This window comes from Apus apus, chromosome 14 (assembly GCF_020740795.1).
Source record: "Apus apus isolate bApuApu2 chromosome 14, bApuApu2.pri.cur, whole genome shotgun sequence".
Lineage (NCBI taxonomy): Eukaryota > Metazoa > Chordata > Aves > Apodiformes > Apodidae > Apus > Apus apus.
This window is the reverse complement of record NC_067295.1, coordinates 10,984,376-11,007,496: the sequence shown is the minus strand read 5'-3', so window position 1 is coordinate 11,007,496 and position 23,121 is coordinate 10,984,376. Positions and strand designations below refer to the sequence as shown.

At 36.4% G+C, this 23,121-nt stretch overlaps 1 protein-coding gene across 4 annotated transcripts in view; it reads left to right on the top strand.

Moving 5' to 3' along the window:
• The window catches only part of CLEC16A (C-type lectin domain containing 16A), a 64,327-nt gene that overhangs the window by 19,257 nt on the left and 21,949 nt on the right, over positions 1 to 23,121 (top strand). For all 4 annotated transcript variants that reach the window (XM_051632192.1, XM_051632195.1, XM_051632193.1 and 1 more), the window contains exons 10-20: positions 1,209 to 1,437; positions 2,707 to 2,836; positions 5,635 to 5,735; positions 9,818 to 9,940; positions 11,096 to 11,205; positions 11,677 to 11,721; positions 13,156 to 13,206; positions 15,373 to 15,501; positions 18,605 to 18,725; positions 21,276 to 21,427; positions 22,098 to 22,302. In XM_051632192.1, coding sequence (XP_051488152.1) covers positions 1,209 to 1,437; positions 2,707 to 2,836; positions 5,635 to 5,735; positions 9,818 to 9,940; positions 11,096 to 11,205; positions 11,677 to 11,721; positions 13,156 to 13,206; positions 15,373 to 15,501; positions 18,605 to 18,725; positions 21,276 to 21,427; positions 22,098 to 22,302 — 1,396 coding nt within the window. The remainder of the gene's footprint in view (positions 1 to 1,208; positions 1,438 to 2,706; positions 2,837 to 5,634; positions 5,736 to 9,817; positions 9,941 to 11,095; positions 11,206 to 11,676; positions 11,722 to 13,155; positions 13,207 to 15,372; positions 15,502 to 18,604; positions 18,726 to 21,275; positions 21,428 to 22,097; positions 22,303 to 23,121) is intronic.

Here is a 23,121-nt window from a genome sequence, read left to right as displayed (position 1 = left end):
GGTTTTTTGGTATCATGAAGGATTCCTCCTCTTGTATGGTTTGTTTCAGTGCCAAGTATAAGGTAACTTATGCAAGATTTCTATGAAACCTTTTTTATAAGCCAGCATCAGCCAAATGTGATTGAAGTATCAAGGGCTGAAGGGTAATGGTGTTTCTGTAGCAGTCTTGTTCTGCATAAACCCATGATGGCAGGAAGCCCCCAAACCACGTGTTGCACTCCTCAGAGATGTTTGGCTGATAGATGTGTATAGCTCTGGGTGAGGGAGAGCATGGACTCTGGTAATCCAGCTGGCAGGCCTGACAAGTGAGAAGGGAGCTCAAAGCATCAAAGCTCAGAAGCAATCTGCAGAATTGTGGGACACCAAAATTTATTAGTCCTGCTAGTCACAGAAGTTCTTGTAGTGTCTTGTGTCTTTCTCTAAGAATACATTGTTCTCTGTTGTTAGGATGGTACAGACTCCTGGAAGTACTTATTTCCTCTGGGAGAGATTTGTCATCAAAATTTATTTTCTTGTTCTGTAAATTGTTCATCAGGAAAATTAAGTATTGGTTGAATACTGTTTGTCTCCTTGTCCAAAAATAGTGCATTGACTTAAAATATAAACTTCTGATATCTTTGGGTAGAACATGGATATATTAAATTTTAACAAAGGAAATGGTATTGTTTTTCTGGACTTGTTAAGTCATTATCTGGAGGCCTAAAACAGGTTGATGTCAGTTCCATTTGTTCCTAGTTGATACAAGGACTAGTATGCTGATGAGGGAAGCTTAAGATTCAAATAAAGCTTGTGGTACAGAGCAATGGTTTTATCTCTGCTTCTGCCATACTTTGTATTAGAACATTGCTGTCAACACACACTTTGTATTTTGCTGGCTTTATCCTTTTTGCAAAAGGTGTCTTAATTTTGTAAGTACTAGCTGTCCCACCTGTTAAGAAAGCTCCAAGGAGTCAAAAAACTTAATAAACTGCCATTGATGAAAAAAGTAGTTCTATATCCTTTTGTCTCAAGATGGCATACTTTTTAATATTGGTTCTGTAGGATATGTTGCTTTGGAGATAATTGTCTACGAATGATTTGATATGACTTGAGGTCTGCTTTCTTGTGTTTTGTAATGGATTTGAGATTTGTAAGTGGTATGCTTGTTTTCTTTTACATAAACTTTACACATCTTCCTATAACTCAGTGTGAACTCTTCAAATTTACAGGCAAAGTCAAGTATCCGATGTTTCATAAAACCAACAGAAACACTTGAGAGGTCTCTTGAAATTAACAAACAGAAGGGGAAGAAGAGGGTACAGAAAAGACCCAACTATAAAAATGTTGGGGAAGAAGATGAAGAGGAGAGAGGATCTGAGGATAATCAAGATGACCTAGATAAAACTAAAGGTACAGAAGCAAGTTCGAAGGGCGTGAGAACAAGCAGTGAAAATGAAGGTGAGTATATCACCAAAGAGATATGCTTAGAATTTGAATACTTTTATTTACTGTATGAACTTAGTTGTGATCTGTTATTTGTTCTCTTGTTTTAGTAGGTAAAGGTGGGACTCTTAAATTTGTTTCAGTGTTTGGCTGTATTTTTTTCTCATGTTAACTCATTCTGTCAGAACATGTACTTAAATTGGTTTAAAAAATTATGCTAGTGTTTTCATATCTTCCTGTAGATTTTGGCCATTATCACAAGTGGATGCAGCCAGGTGTACATGATTATGGAGGCTTTATAAGTAGACTTTACAACTTTGTAACTTTTTCCACTTTACCTTTGGAAGTTGGTTAAGGTTTTTTTTAATTGCATCATTTCAGGATTTTTGACTCAATGCCAACCTTAAGAACTTATTTTATAGGTTGAGAGGTCATAAAGCATATCAGAACTGTTTATTTTACTAGTTAGCAACTTAGAAGGATGTACATAAGAAACTAGTGTTTATCTTAGATATAAATTGAGAAAAGTGTGGCAGAATTGCATGCGAACAATTGAAAACAAGGCCTTTATGCTTCGACAGCCCTCTCCAAACATAGTTGCATTTTGATTTAGGTGAACTGTCTGAGAAGGCTTTCCTTAAATGGTGTCCAATAACTAGTGGTGTATTATTTGCCATGATTTGAAGAAAGTATGACATGATCTGCTGTTCTAACTGGTGCATTTAGTAGTCATCTTTGTCCAAATTCTTAAGCAACAGCTAGATTTGGTCCCCGTGCATCTATTTAAAGCCAATGGGTGTGAAACACTGGGGACCAGATACCCTGTTTGCTGTAGTTGTAGAAACCTATTTACACCCCCTGTGAAGCTTGATGTCCACCTATGCCCCAGTCTCACCAGCATTTTCACAATTTTTATATTTTTTTTTCCAGAAAGAGGTTCTGTGGGTTTTCTTCCTGTGGTTTGGAATGGAAGGGGGGTTACTGTTGCTTATTTGCAAAAATAATCTATATGTTTGCTTTACCTATATTTTGTATATGTATACATTTCTTATAGCAGTTAAATTCCTTAAAGAAACGAAAACATGTAAGCAAACTATTTTATTGGGAGGAAAATTTGCCTAAAGCTTTTCATTCACTAACCTTTCTGAAGTTTTGGCTATTCATCTTACCTGTGGTTTCATCGATCACTTTTAATGTAAAGAGAAACTAAAAAAAGACTTGTGATAATGGTTTGTTTAAAATATCAAATTTTGGTTGTTTTGGTTTTTTGTTCTTTTCTTTTAGAAATAGAGATGGTCATTATGGAGAGATGTAAACTGTCAGAATTGTCTATCTCTACGGTGACAGAACAGAATACAACTGATGAAGAAAAGAGTGCAGCTGCCTCTGGGAGTGAAATAACAAACTGGAACAGGTATAAAAGAACTGTAATATATTTTGCTGGATTCCTTCCTCACTTGCCTTCCCATTAACTCTCACTTCTCTTAAGGGATGTTTCAAACTGCCCCAAAATAAAATTACAGGAATTCTTCTGGCTCACAGATAAGTGGGGCAACAGAAAAATGGGACATGGCCATGACATGGAGAGGGTCCTGTTCCTTTCTGAAGTTTGTGCTTCCCTTTATTGCAATTGTGATGCCTTAATTTGGTGAAGTTGAATTACAGAATTAAGTCAATAAAACTAGAATTTTCTAAACCTCTAAATTAAGCCAGAGAAGTTTTCTTAATGCTACTTATGGTCACATTTGTCAACGTTGTATACACCTGTAGGAAATAAACAAGGAAAATGCCTCAGTTCAGGACTGAATTTTGCAGAATTTTAGTAGTAGTCGTTATGAATAAACTTTACTAAATTATGTGCAGTTTCCAAGGTCCATTAGCATGTCTTAGGGTTATTGGAAACTTCTCTTTGTGATAAGATTTTTAAGTGTTTCTGTGAGCAGAAATTGCCCTGACTCCAGAGTTTAAACTTGGATATATCAAATGCCTATAAGACACTTCCTCAGCAAGAATTTTGCATTCTTGTTATTAGTGTTAAAGAGAAGAAACTGAACGTGCCATCTCTGACACAGAAGTATATTGCAAATGTCCCTTGGGGAAATGCATGGGTTTAATAGGATATCAAATTTATTTTTAAACTTGGGAAATGCTGCTTAGTATTCCCAGAATTTCATTCTGTCTCCGTTATAGCTTTGATGTAGCTTAGATTACTTTCATTAATAAAGTTAACATTTAATTTCACTGTAAAAGTGAAATTGAACCTTGACTTGAACTGGCTTTAAAATACATCATTCTAGGTTACTGATATTTTGACTTTAAATATGTGTCAAATGGCTTTTAGAAAGGAATTGGCAATGACTGCATTGAATACTAAAGCAGCTGAGGTGTTCAGGTCTTGAAAAGTGCAAAATACTTACCATGTGAGACAGCAATGCATTTGGCAAGTGCCTGCATTTCAGGACTGTCTTGATCTGCAGATATGATCTGACAGCCTCCTGCATCTTTTCTAAAAATAGACAGAATCAAAGAATGTACAGAGCTAAAAATATTCTTAACATAAGGATAAATGTGTAGGGCATTTCTGGCCTTAGTTTTGTAGATACATTTTTTAAAATATAGGTGGATAGGCTGCTATAGCTTAACATTTTGTGTTAGTCTATATGCCAAATGTAATATTTGAAACAGTAGCTGAATTTCAAGAAATTTGTCAAGTATGTATTGCTGCTTCTCTGCATGGATTGGAATCACTGAATCTTGTGGGTAAGATGCCTATGGTGGTGGAAAATGCAATGATCATGCTTGAAGTGGGAAGATCTTCCAAAACTGGAGTAATCATTAATGGTTGTGATGATAGTGATTCCTAATGTGTTGCAGTCTTTAACTGTGGACACACTACACAAGAATAAATAGTTTCAATACTCTTATGACACTTGATTTATTTCTTCTATCAAGTCATTGGTAAAAGGCTAGTAAAGAGGAAGAAAATGCTTACAGATTTAAGATATACATTTGAAAATGCAGCCTTTAATATTAAAAGTGCTTTTTAAAAAATATCCATTAGTTGTTAAAAAATAAAAGGAGAACAGCACAGTTTGCATTTAAAAAAATCTGTAGCTGTGAAAGGTAAGTCAACTTTTAAATTTCTTAGTCCTTTTACTACTGTGAAGAACATAAATGAGAAAGTCCAGGTATTTTTAGTGCATTTTATTTTGATGTGCCTCACTACTGGAAAGTTTAAGCCTCAAGGCTTGTTTTTAATTAATTTATTTTTACGATCTGCTACACCGCAATGTTTTTTCCAGTATGTGAGACTTCTATACTATGTTGCACCTTCTATTGCAACTTTCTTACAGCTGAAGTTTTTCTGGGTCTGTCCTGTATTTAGTCTAGATGAGGACCTGTTGATGATTGGGACTTGTACTCTGAACTGGTTGGATGCAATCCAGCTTAAGACAGGAAGCCAGGTTTCCTTGCCGTCAGGCTTGTGCCGATACCAGCTGAATCTCAGCCATACCTGATCTGTCCAAACAGCTTCTGGATTAATTGGGCTTTTCTGGTCTGTTCAGGGTACAGGTGAAGGACAAACGTGGTACTGTTTTTAGCTTCCTGGATGTATGTCATAAGTCACACAGGCTTAAACCCAGGAAAACAAAGCTCTTCTCAAGTCCAAAGCTTTCTTTTTTCCATCCAAATGCTCCCTCCTTGATCATTTTTCTTTCATATAACTGTTTGACAGTAAAGTTTTTGACTGTTTTAGAATAATGTAGCTTCCTCCAAACTTCTGATGAAAACTGCTTTCTTTTAATGGTAAAAACTTTTCAGCTCTGTTTAGTACATGAGTTATAAGATAGGGGTTTTTTCATGCAACAGAGACAGCAGTTCCTAGAAGTTACTTATGCATACACTTGCATTGTACAGTGCTTCTGCATACATACTGAATATTGTACAAAACACTCAGTAAATGTGTGAACAATCAATTTTTGGAAGGTATTTTGTAACAAATGCCATTAGAACACAAAAATGAGTGTCAAAATGTGAATAAAAAGCATGGCTATAATCTGAGTACTCTTGAACAAGTTATTTTTTGCTTAATGCCTGAAAGTGTGCAGTATTGTAAATTTGCCTCTTCCAATAGCAACATGTACAACAAGGTAGTTACTGATTTTTCTGCAGTCTTTTTCTTAACCATTTCAAAATTACTCCTTTCCACAGACCTTTTCTTGATATGGTCTATAATTCACTGGACTGTGCTGAAGATGATTACTACGCCCTCTTTGTACTTTGTCTTCTTTATGCAATGTCACACAACAAAGGTGAGCAATTGTTGCTGTTTCTGGATAAAAGTAAATGAGACTCATGGCTTTAGACAGGCACAATCTGTTTGTAACTTACGTTTATGCATTCTGTAAACTGTGAGGAATTCTTTAAGTATGCTGTAAGTAAAAACAGTTGCTAAGGATCATCTTTTTAATTACTTATTTTTTAATGATTGTGTTTGATTTTTATTGTCTTAATTTCAGTTGAAGTTCACTATATTTAATCTACATGTATATATGGGCTCTAATTCTTTCCCACTTTGCATGTATGATAATTGCTACATGTACAAAATATTGTCAAACTTGTCTCCATATGATAGAATAAACTATTTGTACAGTTTTAACCTATAGGTATTTCTGTTGCCTATTTCTGTGCAGCTTTGACAGTCCTTCAGTAATTCTTATCCCATGGAATTCCTCAACAGCCTTCTCATCCATTGTGCCATAACTGATTGAAAGCTTGTTTAAGTCAGTGCTCTGTGCCATAATACATCTTGCAAGTCTCCCAGGGAGCCTGGACTATTTTATAAACTAGCAAAACTATGCTGAATTTGTACTTCATTATAACTCAGACAGTGTGGGAATATGTAATGTTTTCTAAGGGATTTTTATGGTTGGCTTTTTTGCTGTTTATCTTTGGGTGCATTTTGAATAGATGCCTCATGGAGCATTAATGTAAACATCTCAAATAATCATGTTTCAGCAATCAAGAGCTGAATTTAAGTTACTTTCTGCTCCACAAGGATAGTTTCTATAACATGCTACTAATTTAGAGGAATCCACTGCTCTAATAAACTAAGCAAAAGAGCATCAGATGTGATGGCATGCTTAAAAGTAAGGTTTCTGTTCTAGCTTCAAGGTACCTCTAATGGGAAAGTAGAGTAGAAATGAGAGTCTTGAGGAACCTAAACAAGCTGATCCCCTCCTATTCTCTTCCACCCTCTTGATGACTTTATCTTTTTCCAGGAATGAAGGAATGCTTCTTTGAGGTTATAGTTTGCAGATTATTTCAGGGCTTTCACAGTCTCTTTAAAGAAGAGATAATAATGACAAAGAGTCACCAAAGATAGCATCACAGCCTTGCCCTGCTCTAGCCCTCTCTGACTCACATCTCTGATTTCCCACATCTCCCCTGTAACCGCTGTGCTTCCAGAAAATGTCTTTCCCTGAGGGACTTTTTGAGCATTACTGTGCTAGGAAACCCTGTTGTCAGAGATGGATTCTCTTAACTTAAAATTCATTAATTGAAGCTGTGAATAGCCCAAATCATTAGTTGTTGAAGCCGTTGCAGCTTCAGAGAGTCCCCAGAACTCTTTCAATATCATTGTAAGGGAGTAAGCCTGCACCCTAGGGTTGTGTTTCTTAAGAATTCTTCTGTTTAAGACCACAGTCCTTCAGCCCACTGTATTTGCTTTCAGTGTAATTAATCACTCTTCAACGATTCTCAGAAAAAAAGACCAATATCCTCTCTTGTTTCAAAGATGATTTGCTTACATCTACAGTATTGCTGTAACCGGTGAGGAATGCAGCAGTTGCAGCCTCTTGCTGCTTAGTTTTAGCAACCTCTATGCTGTTTATTTTTCATCCAGTATCCAGGGTTACCAAGAGAAATACAACAGGCAGCAAAATACCTACTTTTTAAGAGACTAAAACTATCCTGGCCCTAAAACTAGTGTTACCTTTTTATGCATTTACAGGGTCAAAATCTACACTTCATCCTTTGGTGGTCACATCAGCCCTCTCTAAATGAAAAATTCTTTAAGCTATACTCATTGGCTTTCCTTTTCAACAATTTACATTAGTCTGTTGCTCTTTGGAAGCAATTTTCCTTTCTCCCCCTTTCGTTGACCCTAGATCTTAGGTGCTAGACAGATAATGACATCCAGTTTTGGTTTTCATAGTTGACAACCCACTCCTCTTGTTCCCTATAGTAAACTCCTTTCAGCCATGGGGCCCACAGAATCAATGCTTCTGTGTCTGGAAGAGGAGGGGCTTTGCAAACTGCTGATTTACTGCCCCTGTTTTTGATGCAAGAGCAGAATATAATTCTTGAAAAGCTCAGGGGCTGTACAGCTGCTCCTTTCTGTATCAAACTCAGTATCAGTCATGAAAGTGCTTCAGGACTGAGCACTTGTTTACATCTGAATACAGTCCAATGCAAGAGATGTGTCTGCTTACAGACTGTCTCAAGGTATGGGTCAATGATGCTTTTCTTTTACAAAAGGGCATGAAGGTCTCTCTCCAAATATGGAGAGCCAAGATGCTTTTCCAGTTTCAGGAAGTAAAAAACTTCTAGGAGTTTTGTGTCTAGGGTCTGATTATCAATTTACTGCCTAATAGAGATGGTAAATACTCACTAGAACACTTGAATCAGTTCAAACAAACAGTTAATTGGAAATTTAGGATGATTTCTCGTGACTGAAGGCAAAACAAGCTTGTCCTCTCTACACCACAGAAAATTAATTGCAGTTTTCTATTTCAGTATATTGGCTGTTTCAGATATGTTTCTGGTTCTCTAGCTGGTCGGTTTGATTCTCACCTTTCCTGCCTCCCATTGGACTCATTCTGGCACTGAGGAGGCAGCTACAACACAATAAAAAAAAAATCTGAATTTCCATAGCTTAACCAAGAGCTTTGGTTTCAGGCCTTGCTTCTAAGGGAGCAGCCTTCTCAGTCTCTGTCACTAAATGCAGACACCCCATTGAGGCTTTTGATGGTGACTCCTTCCATTTGGATACAGAGTCTACAATTTGCACCATGTTCTTGAACAATTTTAAAGGATTTGTGCTTGTTTTTCACCAGCAAGTAGTATCCATATAAACAGGAACAAAGAATCCCAAAGGGTTCATGTATGCAGCTAAATAAATTAGTTGCAAATTGTGTGTGAGAGATCTTTAATTCCAGAAGGCGTCCTTTGTATATTTTGCTAGACCATGTACTGTATCTCAAGACTGCAGAATTTTGCATCCTTGGCAGGCAACCAATGAAAGATGCTGAATATGAGTTTTTTCACTGTGGTTTCAATTTGGCCACTTTGAACACCTGCCTGGTCCTGCCTCATACTTCCCCCATGTTTTCTTAGTCTCTAGTGGTTTTCTGCTGGTTAATGACCATGTCCTTCTCTGAGACCTTCATCTACCTGTAGATATTATCTATGAAGTTTTACTTATAAGCAGCTTTCCTTCCCAGAAGGAAAACTTTAGCTTTTCACTAAACTATTAGGTTGTTGTGAAACTAATGCTCTGATTGCCCTGGCTCCTAATGTTTTCTTCCCTCCCAGCCCTTTATTGAGTCTCATCATGACAGGGAGCACTTGTCACTAATCTTCCAACAGAGCTTAATTAGTTGTTCCAAATACATGTGCTTAGTGAAGAAGTAAGTCAGATATCACAGATGATGTTGTTATGTAGACTTCATTACAAGTTCAAGATTGGAAGAAACTATAAACTGTAATAGAGTAATCTCCTGTTTTATGGGGTTATTAATTACCATTCTTTAGAACAAGGACAGGGAGATCCTCAGCAATCCATAACTGCAATTTGAGGTCTTACAGTAACCAGTCTATTCTGAAAAACTTTGCTATTTTAGAGAAGTAAGTTGAAGATAGATGGATTTAATTTTCTTAAACAAAGGTGGAATCTGTGATTTCTGTCAGGGAGGCTACACTAAATACAAGGCTGCTAGTTACAAAATGCAGTTCCTATTTTAAAAAAATATTTGTCAACTGATTACTTACTACCAAAACAGAATCTAAAGTCAGACTTTCATCTCTTTCTTTTTAGCCTTTATGCTCTTCAGATCTATGGCTTGACTTTGATTTGATTTAGATGCAAACAGTCTGAGAATTCCATATGCAGCAAAATTATTTGGATGTCACCACCCACTTTAGGGTTTGAGTTGTCTTCACCCACTAGGCTCCATTTAAGGCTGAGATTTTTCAATGGTACATAAACTAACTTGCCCAGTCTTGTATTGCTAATTATGTTATTCTGAGAAAACTACTATGGTCCATTAAATACTTACTTCAAATAGTACTCCTGTTTTTTAATTTACCTTTCTTCCTTCATCCCCCACAAAAGGAATTGATCCAGTCAAGCTGGAGAGAATTCAACTTCCAGCTCAACATGCTGAGGAGAGAAATTCATATAATCATGTACTTGCAGAAGGGCTCATCAGGATAATGAATTATGCTGCACAACCAGGTATCATTTTCTGATATTTATTTTCTTGCCAAGTTGAAGTTTTTGAAGATGAAAAAAGCTATATAGTCTCTTTGAGCACAAAGTGTCTGTTTACCATGCCCTGATGAACAATAAGTAGATATTATCAGGTTTTCCTTGACTGTTGAGGAACCAGAAACTCCAGATTTCTGCTGAATAGTTTTTATACTCAAATCTGTACAGGGAACTGATGTCTTATTTCCTACTTTCTCTGGTTTTTAATAAACAAATTATGAGATGTGTAGTGATTTCAGCTTAGTGTAGGATTTAATCATGAAAATACGATCTGAGACACCTTTGCTAGTAAAATTCCAGTGGAGAAGTAGTCTTGAAAACTACATGGTACCCTTTGCTTTTAGTAACCGTTTATCTCTGAAGGTGATAGCAAATTCTTTCATTATTTTTTTAATTGCAGATTGTATTTTCAGTTCTGAATGGTTTTGCAGAAAATATGGGGGGTTTTCATGACTTCAGCTTTTTTTGTGAAATGAGGGATACAAGACTCAGTGACCTATTCCAGGGAAATACGATTTTAGTTCAAGCCACAGCTCTTGTCCCTGCACTTCCCCTTCTAAAATTTTGAATTAGTAGAACTGGATTTCCCCTGGAATTGACCCACTATCAAATTTCTGATTGTCTGCAGAATAAAATTTAATGCATGTTTGACTCACAAGTCTGATATACATAGTATTAACTTGTTATGCTGATATGTCAGTCACAGATAAAAAGCACATTTATATATGTATGCTATATACAAAACTTCCTTTCATCTTGTAACTTTATCCATGCCAACCACCTGTGATTCTTTTGTAATTTTAGTGTAATTCACCCTGTGCTTCAGATTGATAAAAGCATTGTTTACAGCTTCTTTTCTAATAGTATTAATCTTTATTGCCTTCTAATTGCATTTTTCTGCTTTAAATTTTCTTTTGCTTTTAGTCTGCAGTTCTTTTTTTGTTTTTTATTTATAGCCATCAGCATTGCAAGCCAGCAGCAGCACTCATCTGTGTCAGATAGGGTGTGTATGACAGAGGACCATAATTAATGATAATTGCAGAGAAGAGTAGAAACATTTAAGAACATTGGGAAATGAGAGTAACTGCTGTTGTTTTGTATATTGAAATTTTATTTTCATAGATGGAAAAATCCGTTTGGCAACTTTAGAACTTGGCTGCCTGTTGCTGAAGCAGCTTGTGTTTTCTAAAAATGGCAGCATCATGAAAGATGTTCACCTTGCTTGCCTTGAGGTAAGTTTTTTTTTTCAGATTACCAGTCACAGCATTACTTGTTTTGGCAATTGATGTATAGTTGAAAAAATTAGTTTTTTTTCTGATTGCAATAAGCTTAAGTGTGAAATTTGAGCTTCTAAAACATCTTTCCATTGATAGCTCTGTGTGGTGAACATAACGAATCAATATTCCATGCTTTGTTCTCAGCTTTGCTGCTACCTTGCTATATAAACTCTGACTTCTCAAGCAGGTTATGTTTAACTTTTTCTCTGAAATGTATACATTATCCATCTCGGCAAGATCACAAAACTTTATTTTCCTATGTGCAAGAACTATGTTCTATGAAATTCTGAAGTATATGGGTATGAGGATGTTAACAGACAGTCTCTTTTGTATGAGTTTTTTGTTGGTTTCGGTTTTTTTTTAAAATGCAACTTCTGAGTAAATGGTGTATTTACTCCCTGAAACCTGTTATTTCATCTTTTCTAGGGTGCCAGGGAAGAAAGTGTTCATCTTCTTCGTCGTTTCTATAAGGTATAGATGCCAAATGCTGTAAGAAAAAACCTTTATGTAATGTAAAATTAGAAGCAAATTGCAGTCTAGTCTCTACGCAGTGCCAAGGCAGTGCTTTAAGATGGGAACTCCATATCTGTGATAAAGGGAGTGTTTTGGAGGAATCCTCTTTCCTGCCTTTTTCTGAGCCACACTGACATACACCAGAAAAAGGCTTTCAGAAGTCTCACAGGGTTTGTACTGGAGGTCAAATTAGCCATCATGTGCTGTTGTTGCAGCTCCTGTGTATATCATAGAATAGAGCCACACTATTAAAGCTTTTCTGGGATTTTAATCACTGACACTACTATGGAATGTGTATAGAATGTGTTTCTTTTGGGCATTATTTTTTGTCTTATATGAAATGATGATCTAAAATTTTACTTATTCTTTTTTTTCCTTCTTGTAGACCTTTTGCCTTTTTTTTGTTGTTTGTTTTTTAAATAATGAGAGAAATAATATTTTTAGCCCTAGGCATTAACTTCTATATATGGAGCAGTAAATCCATTACATTTTTCAAGTGTCTAAAATCTCCCTGTTTTGTTAGAATTCTCTGGAATAATGTTTTCTCAGTGTGGCTTACAAAAAACAAGTACCTTGTGGTGGGTTGATGGGCTGCCAGATGCTCACCCAGCTGTGCTCTCACTCCCCCTCCTCAAACAGGGTGGAGGGAGAATATAAAATGAAAAGTTCTTATGGTCAAGGTAAAGACAGGGAGATCACTTAAGTGATTACCATCATGGGCAAAACAAACCCAAAGTGGTGAAAATTAATATATTGTCAATTAAATTTAGGTAGTGAGAAATAAAGACAAAATAAACCAACACCTTTCCCTCACCCCTCCCTTTTCCCAAGCTCAACTTCACTCCTCCATTTCTGACTCTTCTGCTTCTCCCCTTGCTGAATGGTGCAGGGGGAATGGAAGGGTGGGTTTGAGGTTAGTCCGTAACAGTCCATTTCTGCTGCTGCTGCTTCCTCCTCATGCTTTTCCCCCATTGTGAGTCCTCTCCTCCACAGGCTGCAGTCCCTCAGGAAAAAAACTGCTTTATTGTGGGTTTGCCACAGGCTGCAGTTCCTTCAGGGCACATTCACCTGCTGCAGTGTGGGTATCTGCTCCACCACGGTCCTCTCCACAGGCTGCAGAGCAGTCTCTCTCCCTTTCTTAAGTGTGTTTTCCCACAGGTGCCATCAGTGCTGTGGAAGGGCTCAGCTGTCGCTGCTGGGGGGCTCTGGAGGCGGCTGAAACCGACTGGAGCCGGTTGTGTCTGGCACAGGGCAGCCCCAGCCTCTCCTCACGCAGGCCCCTGCAGCCCCCTGCCAGCTCCTGGACAGGAATATCCAAGACATAATTGAACAAAAACATGGCTCCATAGCCATAAGGTTTCATGATGTGTCTGTATGCCTTTTTTTTGAAAGGGAGAAGAGATTTTTCTGGATATGTTTGAAGATGAATACCGGAGCATGACAGTAAGTGACACCCCTCGCGCTCTTCCAAATCCTCAAACTCAGATACCACGCAGGAAGAAGAGCGAATACTCATTGATAACTGCTGAGTATGCTGGTGTCTCTTAATTCCAGGAGTAGAATAACAAAATGTGTGTGGTTATTTTTGTCTCTGAAGAGGTGTGTCTACACTTAGTTAAATAATTTATGTGTAATTTCACAGCTCTTTATTCAATAAAAGCTTGTTACTTTCTGAGAGTATACAGAACTACTTTATCCTGGGAAATGAGACATTGGCTTAATATTTTTTCTAGTTATTAATGTGAAAATCTTTCTATATCTTTCTGAAGCCCAGCAAAGTTTTAGTTTTTAGTGGTGCCACTTTACTTTTAAGTAGAGAATGGAGTTCTAGGGAGCAAATATCTGGGCCTTTGTCTCATCTCGGAGAGGCCTGGGCTGCGCTGCGGTACCAGCTGTGAAGGTGTTAACATATTACTAAGTTTCGTCTCAGACAGTTCGTGTTTAACCTGTAAGCATGTTTTGAAACTAATTACCTGTTTCAATTCTTAGGTTAGAATTCAGATAAAAATACTTGGGGTAGTCAGTTGCAGGGTTTTTTCCCCAGTAGTAGAGGGATTTAATGAGCAATCACTAGTTGTCTTTTTCAAAAAGCACAATCTACAGTTGGTGTGTTGCAATAAGTCTTTTAATATGGGAAGCATCTTACCAGCCTAAATCATAGAAGCATTTAGTCTAACATTCAATTTTTTAGTAGTTAAGCATTGCTGTACTTTTAGTTTAAGAAGTACAACCAATATGAGCATCAGTTTTATGTTGAAAGTTCGGTATATGTGTAGGTTTTTCTGTTTTATCTCTGAGACTGCATTTTTTAATTTGTCATAAAAAACAGAGCTACGACCTGGAACTTGAATTTTCTTTTCCTTAAAGTATATTTATTTGCCTACCTCTCAGATTACTTGCTGGGTGGACTGATTTAAGTGCTAAGTAAAGGTGATGTTGTCTTGTCAGATGAGTGATATAAATAACAGGATAGAACTTCTCAAAGGCAGAAGTATGCTTGCTCTTTCTGAATGACAAAGAAAGGAAAAAGTTATCTCTTCATCAATGGTAGATGAGAACAAGTTCAGAGGAGCAAGTAAATTGGACACTGTAGTCCTTAGTATATTTGCTTTCAGCAGTGGGGTTCTTTTTTTAACATTGTTCACCTTTATGATCTAAAATGTTGTTTAAACCAGTGTATGCTCATGTGAATTGCATGTGAAGTAGTTATTTGTTAGAAATTTTAGTTGTGTTCTCTTTGTTCACATTAATTGAATTTGTTAATCCAGTGATTTAGATCAGTTGTTCTGATAGCAGAAAAATTGTCTAGACTGGTTTTGAGTTTGTGTGTGTGAAGGCAGCAGTTGAAGACTGCAGTTAGAAAATGTTGGCCCTTGTTTCCATCTGCTTCTTTTATGGTATCTGACCATGGGACAGTGGCCAGAAATGCTTCCAGTTGCTGTTGGTTCTTTTGGAATGCCCATTTGACCACATTCTGTGCAGAATATTGTACGAGCTGTGGAAAGGGCTTTTATCTATTTTTAGGAATTCCAGCTCACTTTCTGGCAAAAGGAAGCTCAGAGCATGTGTTTATAAAATAACTTGGATTAAATTGTCCAAGGATACAGAAGAACAGATATTTCAAACATAATATATTAATTAAAATAAGCAACCATGTTGGGGAGAGACTCTGTTGCTGGCAAGATTGAAGGGAATTGTCTATTGTGAAAGTTATTGCATTATTAGAGACCAAAGGGTTCTTTTTAGAAAGAAAAATATATGGGAAACTTTCTTGTGATTGAAGTTAAAACCAGACCTAGTGACTTTCATTTTTGGTACTTATGAAATAACCTTTCTTCTGGAATCTTTTTGAGTTTTTCCTGTGTTTTTTCAGTATGGAAACTTCAGTTTCCTAATCCAGTTCCCTAAAGTGTGTTAGGGAACGATGAGCAAATATAAAATAGATACTGCGTGTAAGGAGCTTAAAACAAATGGATAGTATAAAAAATTCTTAGAACTCCTTCTAATAATTACTTTGTCTTAAAATATGCAGCTATTACTTGTATTTGAAAGTAACGGTGCAGATGCTTATTGTTCTGTATAGTAATCAATGTTAAAATATTTTTATAGATTAAGCCCATGAATGTAGAGTACTTGATGATGGATGCCTCAATCTTGTTGCCTCCAACGGGGACGCCGCTGACTGGTATTGATTTTGTGAAAAGATTGCCTTGTGGAGATGTGGAAAGAACACGAAGAGTAAGATCTTACATTAGTTCATGACAGAATGATGTCAAAGGCTTTGAACATTTCTAGAAATATGAACATTTTTCCTTGAAAGCTGCTTGATTACAAGTGTCATGCATAAAATCAAAATTTGATGAAGACAGACCTGTGTGTACATTATATGATTTTTACTTGTCCAGGTGGATAAGCTTTTTCTCTACAGTTTCTTGTGTCTCGTCAATTCAGTATATTATTGTACTGAGGTTTTAGTTTTTTAGACCATGGAGACATCTACCTTAAGAGGCATTTTGATGGCACTCATTAATGTATTGTCAGTTTCCTTTTGTGATCTGATATCTCAGTCTTATCTTTCATTATATTCTTTTATTAAGAATCTCCACAGGAAGGCTGGCTGGTTTCATATTGCTTGTGTTTCTAGACTTAGCAAAAAAGATCAGTCTGTTCTGGTGATGTCCTATAAGCCTTGCAGTGCCAGTAAGTCTTATAGATACATTACTGCATGACATTATAATTTGAAAAGTGCTGTTCGTCAGGTAGCTTTGCATTTATTTAAGTGTATGTGTAAGTATATTCAAGTAGTCTTGAAGAAAAAAACTTATTTCCAGGAATCTTCTGAAAATTTGTGCTTTCATTACTTCTTGTAAGCCACACAACTTTTTTTATCACAGCAAGTTTAGTTTGATAAAGTACAATGAATTATCTAAAAGTATTGTTCCTAGAAAGGAAAAATGCTTCCTAGAATTCTCTCAGGAAGTTAACAGAATGATTCTATGAAATGCATGTTAATGGAAACTGATTGCTCCATGGTTTTTATGTGCTAAATAAGGAATAGCTTCATTTCTGTTGGTGGAAATGGAAAAATCAATATAAATATTCCTGTAAATTCTTTGGGATGGAATGGTCTTTCCCATCAGCAAGAACTCTAGCTAGGCTTCCTCTCAGGCTGAATTGCCATAACAATATGCTGAGCTTGAGCTGTATCTTGTGACGTTGCTGCTGCCGCTTAACCTGCTGGAAGTCCTTTCTGCTGAGAGTTTGAAATGAACAGTGACTCAATTCTGAGCATCTCATGGGTTTCTGAAAAAAGTTGTCAAGCTTTATTGCACTAGCAAGTGAAGTAGCTTTGTACTTTGGTTTTATCATGAGTTCTTAGCTGCTAGAGATCAGATTTTTTTGGCTCTCACTTCTTCTTTTGTTATAGGAAGTCCTTAGTTCTTTAATGTAGATTGCAATTCGTATTTGTTCCTACTTACCCAAGAAAACAGAAGTCGGTTGAAAAAGTTCTAGGCCACAGAACTGCTCTCTTGTTTTATTGAGATCTAATAGGAAGTAACAAATCACATGTTTTTGGGTTTATATTGGTATTATTAGCAAACTGAGGGCTATCAGTATGGTAAGAAGCACAATATAGTTCCCTTTTCATCTGATGTTCATGCTTTTTTTCCTATTTTATCCTTAAAAAAAGGCTAAAGTTATCATTTTCTTTCCTATTCTGGTAGATCATTCTGCAATACATGTGACTACGTATTTGGATACGAGTGACACTAGTTTTATAGGGAATATATGCAAGGAAAATTAATGCTCTGCCACGGACAGAAATAGGAAAATAAGTGAAAGCAGGCTGAGTCATGGCTGCACTCCAAATTAAAACAAAAACATGTTGGGTTTGCCTTTTGGTTTACCAAAAATGTAAGGATGTTGCTGTTCTTGATTGGCTTTAGAAACCTTTAAATGCAATACCACAAATTCTTCTGGAAGCATCTGGTAGTGGAACTGCTTTGTAGTAATCCTATTTAATTTCAGTAAACCCACAATACATTAGAATGCAATCCACCTAAATGGGAGAGATCACCTCCAATTATGAAGTGACTCAGCTTTTATTCATAAGGGAGTGTTAATATCATGTTTTTGTTTGATATCCTTGACATTCTTGCTGTGAGTAATCATATTGCCCTATGAGGTTTCAACAGCATACCAAATTCATCTGCTCTGATGTCAGTTCATGGAAGAGCCAGATGTGACTTCCCTCTCTTCATCCCAGTTCTGCCAGAAGTTTCTGAAAACACCACCAGTATGAGAGCTGGCCAAGCAATCACATTTCTGGTTCCCAGGAGCCACAGTGTCGACAGTTTTAAAACACAGACAGTTTTAAAAACAGAGGGGTGAAGAGTTTTGCATTAAGGCAGTTTAGATTTATTTTTCCTAATACTTCCTGGGCACTGCATCTGTTCCATAAATTTGATGCTTTTATTGTAAGGCAGCAGTTAATTTACAGTATAGCACAGAATTACTATGTAGGAAACTATGTTGAAAAAAACAAAACACCGGAAGTAATAAAAAATTATTTTTCATTTGCTGTATTGAAAATACAGTTCCTGTAATGGAAGATGATGATAAATGGTGCCTTTCAAAATGTGGCTAATAAAATTATGATTGTTCTTTGGCACTTTATATGGCCTTTGAATGCCATATGTCATTAAATTCTAAATCAAAACAAGAATATTAATTTCACAGAGCAGCTGTTGAGCAGTTCCTTGGGACTCAGGGAGCTTTCAGAATGCTTTGCCCTGATCTAGACCTTCTGAGAATAAAGATTAAATTCTCTGAGAATGCAGTATTACATGTGGTTAGTTTTGATGAACACAACAAATTAGAACCCAAAAATCCCCACTGTTTTCTCTCAAACTTTTAGACATCTTAGATAGACTCAGCCAGAAAAGTTATTACTGTTTTAAGTTTAAAATGTGAGAGTCCTGGAGGTTGGTTGTGCAGTTCTCTGTAGCATAGAGGCATTGTAATTGTCTTAAAATAATTATTTAAATAAACAAAATCCAAGATTGTTATTTTTGCTTAAACAGCTCTGGTGATCATTTCCCTGTCAGGCACGATCTATGTAAGTGTGCCAGTGGCATAAAAGCTCTGCTTCTTCTACTTCACTGAAAATAAACAGCATGTTTTCACTTCTTCTATATCCTTTTTGTAACTAACTTTTAAATTACTTTTTCTCAGTTTAAAAAGTAGGTGTTGTAAAAGTAAAAATACATTAGTAAGATTCTGTTAAAATACGTAGTACTTAGCGCAGCAGTATTTAATATTCTTACTTTAATTTCTCAAGGCAATCAGAGTTTTTTTCATGCTCCGTTCGCTATCACTGCACTTGCAAGATGAGCTGGAAACGCAGTTACCACTTACAAGGGAGGAAGATCTGATCAAGGCAGATGATGTTCTTGACTTGAGTAAGTAGTCCCTCAATTTCCCAAATACTTTATGACCTGGAAAAATTGCTGGACTTTAAAAGAAAAAGTTAAAAACCCCAAATAGTTCTCTTTTTTGTGTGATTGACTACCAAGGATGATTGTTTTACGTTTGTCTTCCCCTGGATTTGAAATGTTTCTTGTATTTATTTTTTTAAGAGATTGTTAATAAGTATTCCAGGATCTAAATGTTAGGACATAAAGGATTTGGAGTCTTTAATCTGGTTTCCTAGTATGTTAGTTTTCTAAATGAACTGATCGTTGGAGGATTTCTTCTATTCTGCTCTTACCTGTTCAAAATGCACTTAAACCTTTCATGAATTTCAAGAGACTGGAGGTAGTTACTCCAGCAACTACACTGTGCTGCCTTACGGATACTGGGATTTGGTCATTGTGTCCCACCCACTTCCCTTCACTCCCTGCCCTCGAGTTCTTCACATCTCTTCTGTCATGTTGAAGTTGACATGTGGAAGCTTTTACTCCCATAGTTGAACAGGATGTTGAGCTATTCCCAAGGGATTACAGATTATATCAGAGATAAAACTGAATCTTTTGCAGAGGTGTTTTGGTAGTTCCAGATACACTCCTGAGATACTGTTTAGTAAACATTTAGTATAATTTTGTGTCTTTTAATTATCACTTTGGAGACATTTTCAATCTCACAGTTTTTCCTCAATCTACGTTATTACAATGCTTTTTAATTTTTCCTGAAGATTGAGATGTCTTCAGTGGTTATGCTCGTTCATATACACATTGTGTCAAGAAGGAGTAGAGGTTAACAATACCCAGTAATTATTTCAGTAGTGTTTTCATTTTGAAAAATCCTGCAAAATTCACCTTATCAAAATGGCATATTTTTTTCCTCTGAATGCAATGCTGGTGTTTTATGGGAGCTTGATGTGAAAGGTGAAAGCTTCTTGCAAAGAGACATTTTAATATTTTTGGTGTGCATATGTTCATTGTACACCTTTCAGTGTTGCAAGGTTGTCAGCACAGTTTATGACTGTATGTTTAGAAATGAGTCAGGTATTCCACAGAAGATGCATTCTATATTGCTAGATATGCTGCCACCAGAATGAGATACACTGTTACTTTCCAGTACTGGCTTTTTACTGTAAATAGTTTTGAAGCATTCAGTGTTATGTGATAACTGCTTATCTTAGACTGCATGTGAGTTTGTAGGTGTCTGATGTAGGTGGCTGCTTTCATCTGATTCAGCAGCTCACTGTTTGTGTGAAGTTCGCTGGCAGCTCAAATTAAAAGCCTCAGTGCTTGGTTTCAGGCTGCTGATTCTGTTAGAGACAGTGTTTTAAATGCCATGGCCAAGAGGTAAATGATGATACATGTAAAGCTGTTATTTCTTAGCTAAACTGAAAGAAGTAACATTATAGCCTAAATTCATAGGCCAGTTCAGTATAAATGAGACTTGCATTATTCTTGTTTTCCCATGACTGAGAAATATTGATAAAAAACTTGAAGCTTTCCAGCTTGTTATAAACAAAAAGGTGGACTAATTTACTTATTAGAAATTAATTTATGGAGGGATGTATTGGATCTGCATGTGTGTTACCACTTCTGCATGTCTACGTATAAAATATATATGAATACAGGTTCACTTTTGGATTAAAAATCTAGAGCTTCTGCTACATTTAATATATATTCTCTTTTATTGTTCAGATTATTGCACCAATGACATTCTAATAATATTTCAGTTGGATTTTCTTTGCTAAACATAGGACATCTAAAGTGGCAATGTAGGCTATGATTTATTTTTTTTTCTGGTGTCTCCACTGGGGAAGAAATCTCCCATAGGTTCCTGTAGTAATATTTGCTAGTCGTCTGGATTTCTTGAGCCTTCTAGGGCATATGAGAATGTGATAGCAATCAATCCCCATGTAGCTGAACCATGTAGTGTAGGCATTGCAGAAAATGACCAGCATAGTATATACTGATTAAACTTATATTTTGAATTTTTTTTTTAATTGCTCACTAAATTAGCAGTAATTATCCTCTTTTAATTGTATTAGGGTTCCATATTTCCTCCTTTTCTCTCCTACTACCCAACCAGTTTTGCATGGAACCTACTGGTAAAGGGTAATTGGTAGAATCATAGAAATATTAGTTAGAAGAGACCTCTCTGTTGGGGGGGGCGGGGGGGTTGGGAGAAGAGGAGGTTGATTTGAGGAAGTATTTGGTTTGGTTTTTTGAAACTTGAAAACCTTTGGTGACAGAAATTCCACAACCTTTTTTCAGTAACCTCTGGTTCTGTGTTATGCACAAAGAATTTAATCAACTCCCAAACCATGATTTATGGCTGTTTTCTCTGGTTGTATGAGCTGCTGCTGCGAAGAGCTTCCACTTGTAGCTTTGTATCTATCCCACAGATGTTTCTAGTGTGAGATACGGTGTTATCTACTTGTTTAGACGTTTTGATAAGCAAAATTAAATTTTACTGGTTTTTATGTTGTATAAAACAAAAAAAATGCAGAATCTTTAACTTCAGTATCAATTGTACCTTTTTTCCTTCTTCAGATAACAGTGATCTAATTGCTTGTACAGTCATAACAAAGGATGGGGGTCAAGTTCAAAGATTCCTGGCTGTGGATATTTACCAGATGAGTCTGGTTGAGCCAGATATTGCCAGACTTGGATGGGGAGTAGTTAAATTTGCAGGCCTCTTGCAGGTAGGAGAAGTTTTAATCTGGGTCATTACTTTTTCACAGCTGAAACATCTACATTTATGTTGGATAAATAGTAATACCAGTACTAGCTCATATATTTAAGCTCTGTACTATGCTTTCTTGTTGTTCCATACTTGTTTCTTTTATTTCTTTTTTTCTATTTCTTGCCTTTTAAACTACTTCTGGTTTTCTAAAGAAGTTTATATAGCTAATTAGAAAGTGAGGTGTCTTTCCCGATATGTATGGGACTATGTTCATTTGAACACGTAAATTGTATACAATTAGGATTGAGTTCAAGTGCTTTCCTTAATGGGTAGGGAAGGTGACAGGTTGTTACTTTAAAATCTATGCTTATCTACTTGATTTCAAAAGCTTTTAGTTTTTCTTATTTATTTGTCTTTCTTGCCTAGTCAACACTGTATTTCCTGAAAATTTCCTATGCTCAGATAAATTAATTGAATCTTAAACTGACTTAATCTCTGTAAGGACTAATTTCTGAATACCTAAATGAAAGGTTGTGCAACTTGCATGGTCTTTTTGTTTTTTTAACATGGAAACTGATTTTTAGGAGCTTCAGTGGAGTGTTCATAGGATTTTACTTTAATGTTGATATTCAATCTGTAGTTTTAAAGTGCTAACTTTCATTAGCTACTTGCCTTCTGTTTCTTTTTAGGATATGCAGGTGACCGGGGTAGAGGATGACAGTAGAGCTCTGAACATAACAATACACAAGCCTGCCTCGAGTCCTCACTCCAAACCCTTCCCTATCCTTCAAGCTACGTTTGTGTTTTCCGATCACATTCGCTGTATTATTGCAAAACAGCGTCTGGCGAAAGGCCGGATCCAAGCCCGGCGAATGAAAATGCAGAGAATTGCAGGTGAATGGCTGTTTTTAAATTATTCTCTATGTCATAGCTTGTCACTCTTTAACATAAGGATATGTTAGAAAAATCAAAGTGATGTGCCACAGGAAGCTGTAAACCAGTGTCTACTCTCCAAGCAATATACTTTATTGGGTTAAAATACGTGTTTTCATATTTAATGATAGACATGTCAAAGAAAGGATGAAAAATAAGGAATCCTGTCTTGTTACCACTATCTGCCAATCATTTCACAAAACTCGGCATTTCTCTTAAAATGTGGTTCAGTGATATAAAATCAAATGCCCTGCTTAGAAAGCAGATGTTCTACTGCCTTAGGACTAAATTGGAGCTCATCTTGGCTGAGTCCTGAGTTGAATGGTGTCCTGATGCTGTTGATGATAATGCTTAATGCTTGGTTGTGGTGATGGGTGAGCAATACAAAGGGATGAGTGAACTATCAGCACCCAGATTTCTGTGTTTGGGTGAAATGCATGTGAGGAGATGAAGGGAAGAGTTAATTTGAGTAAATGGTAAGGAGTGGTTCAATGTTACTTGACTATTGAGTGAGTGAAGAATAAATAAATGTAAACTGAATGAATGTGTTGGTGAGTACAGAGAAGGAAACTGAAATACAGGAAGGAAAATAGGTGGGGAAGTGACAAAGGATGCCAGCTAGCTCAGTCACTTGGATTATGCAAGAGCAATAATGAATTAATCAGAGTTGTGAAAAACAAAGTCAAAGCTGCTATTAAAATTGAGTTGGCCAGACAATTATTCTGATTATAGATTATTTAAGATTATTTTAGTAGTTTATGGTTCTGTTGTATGCTTTGA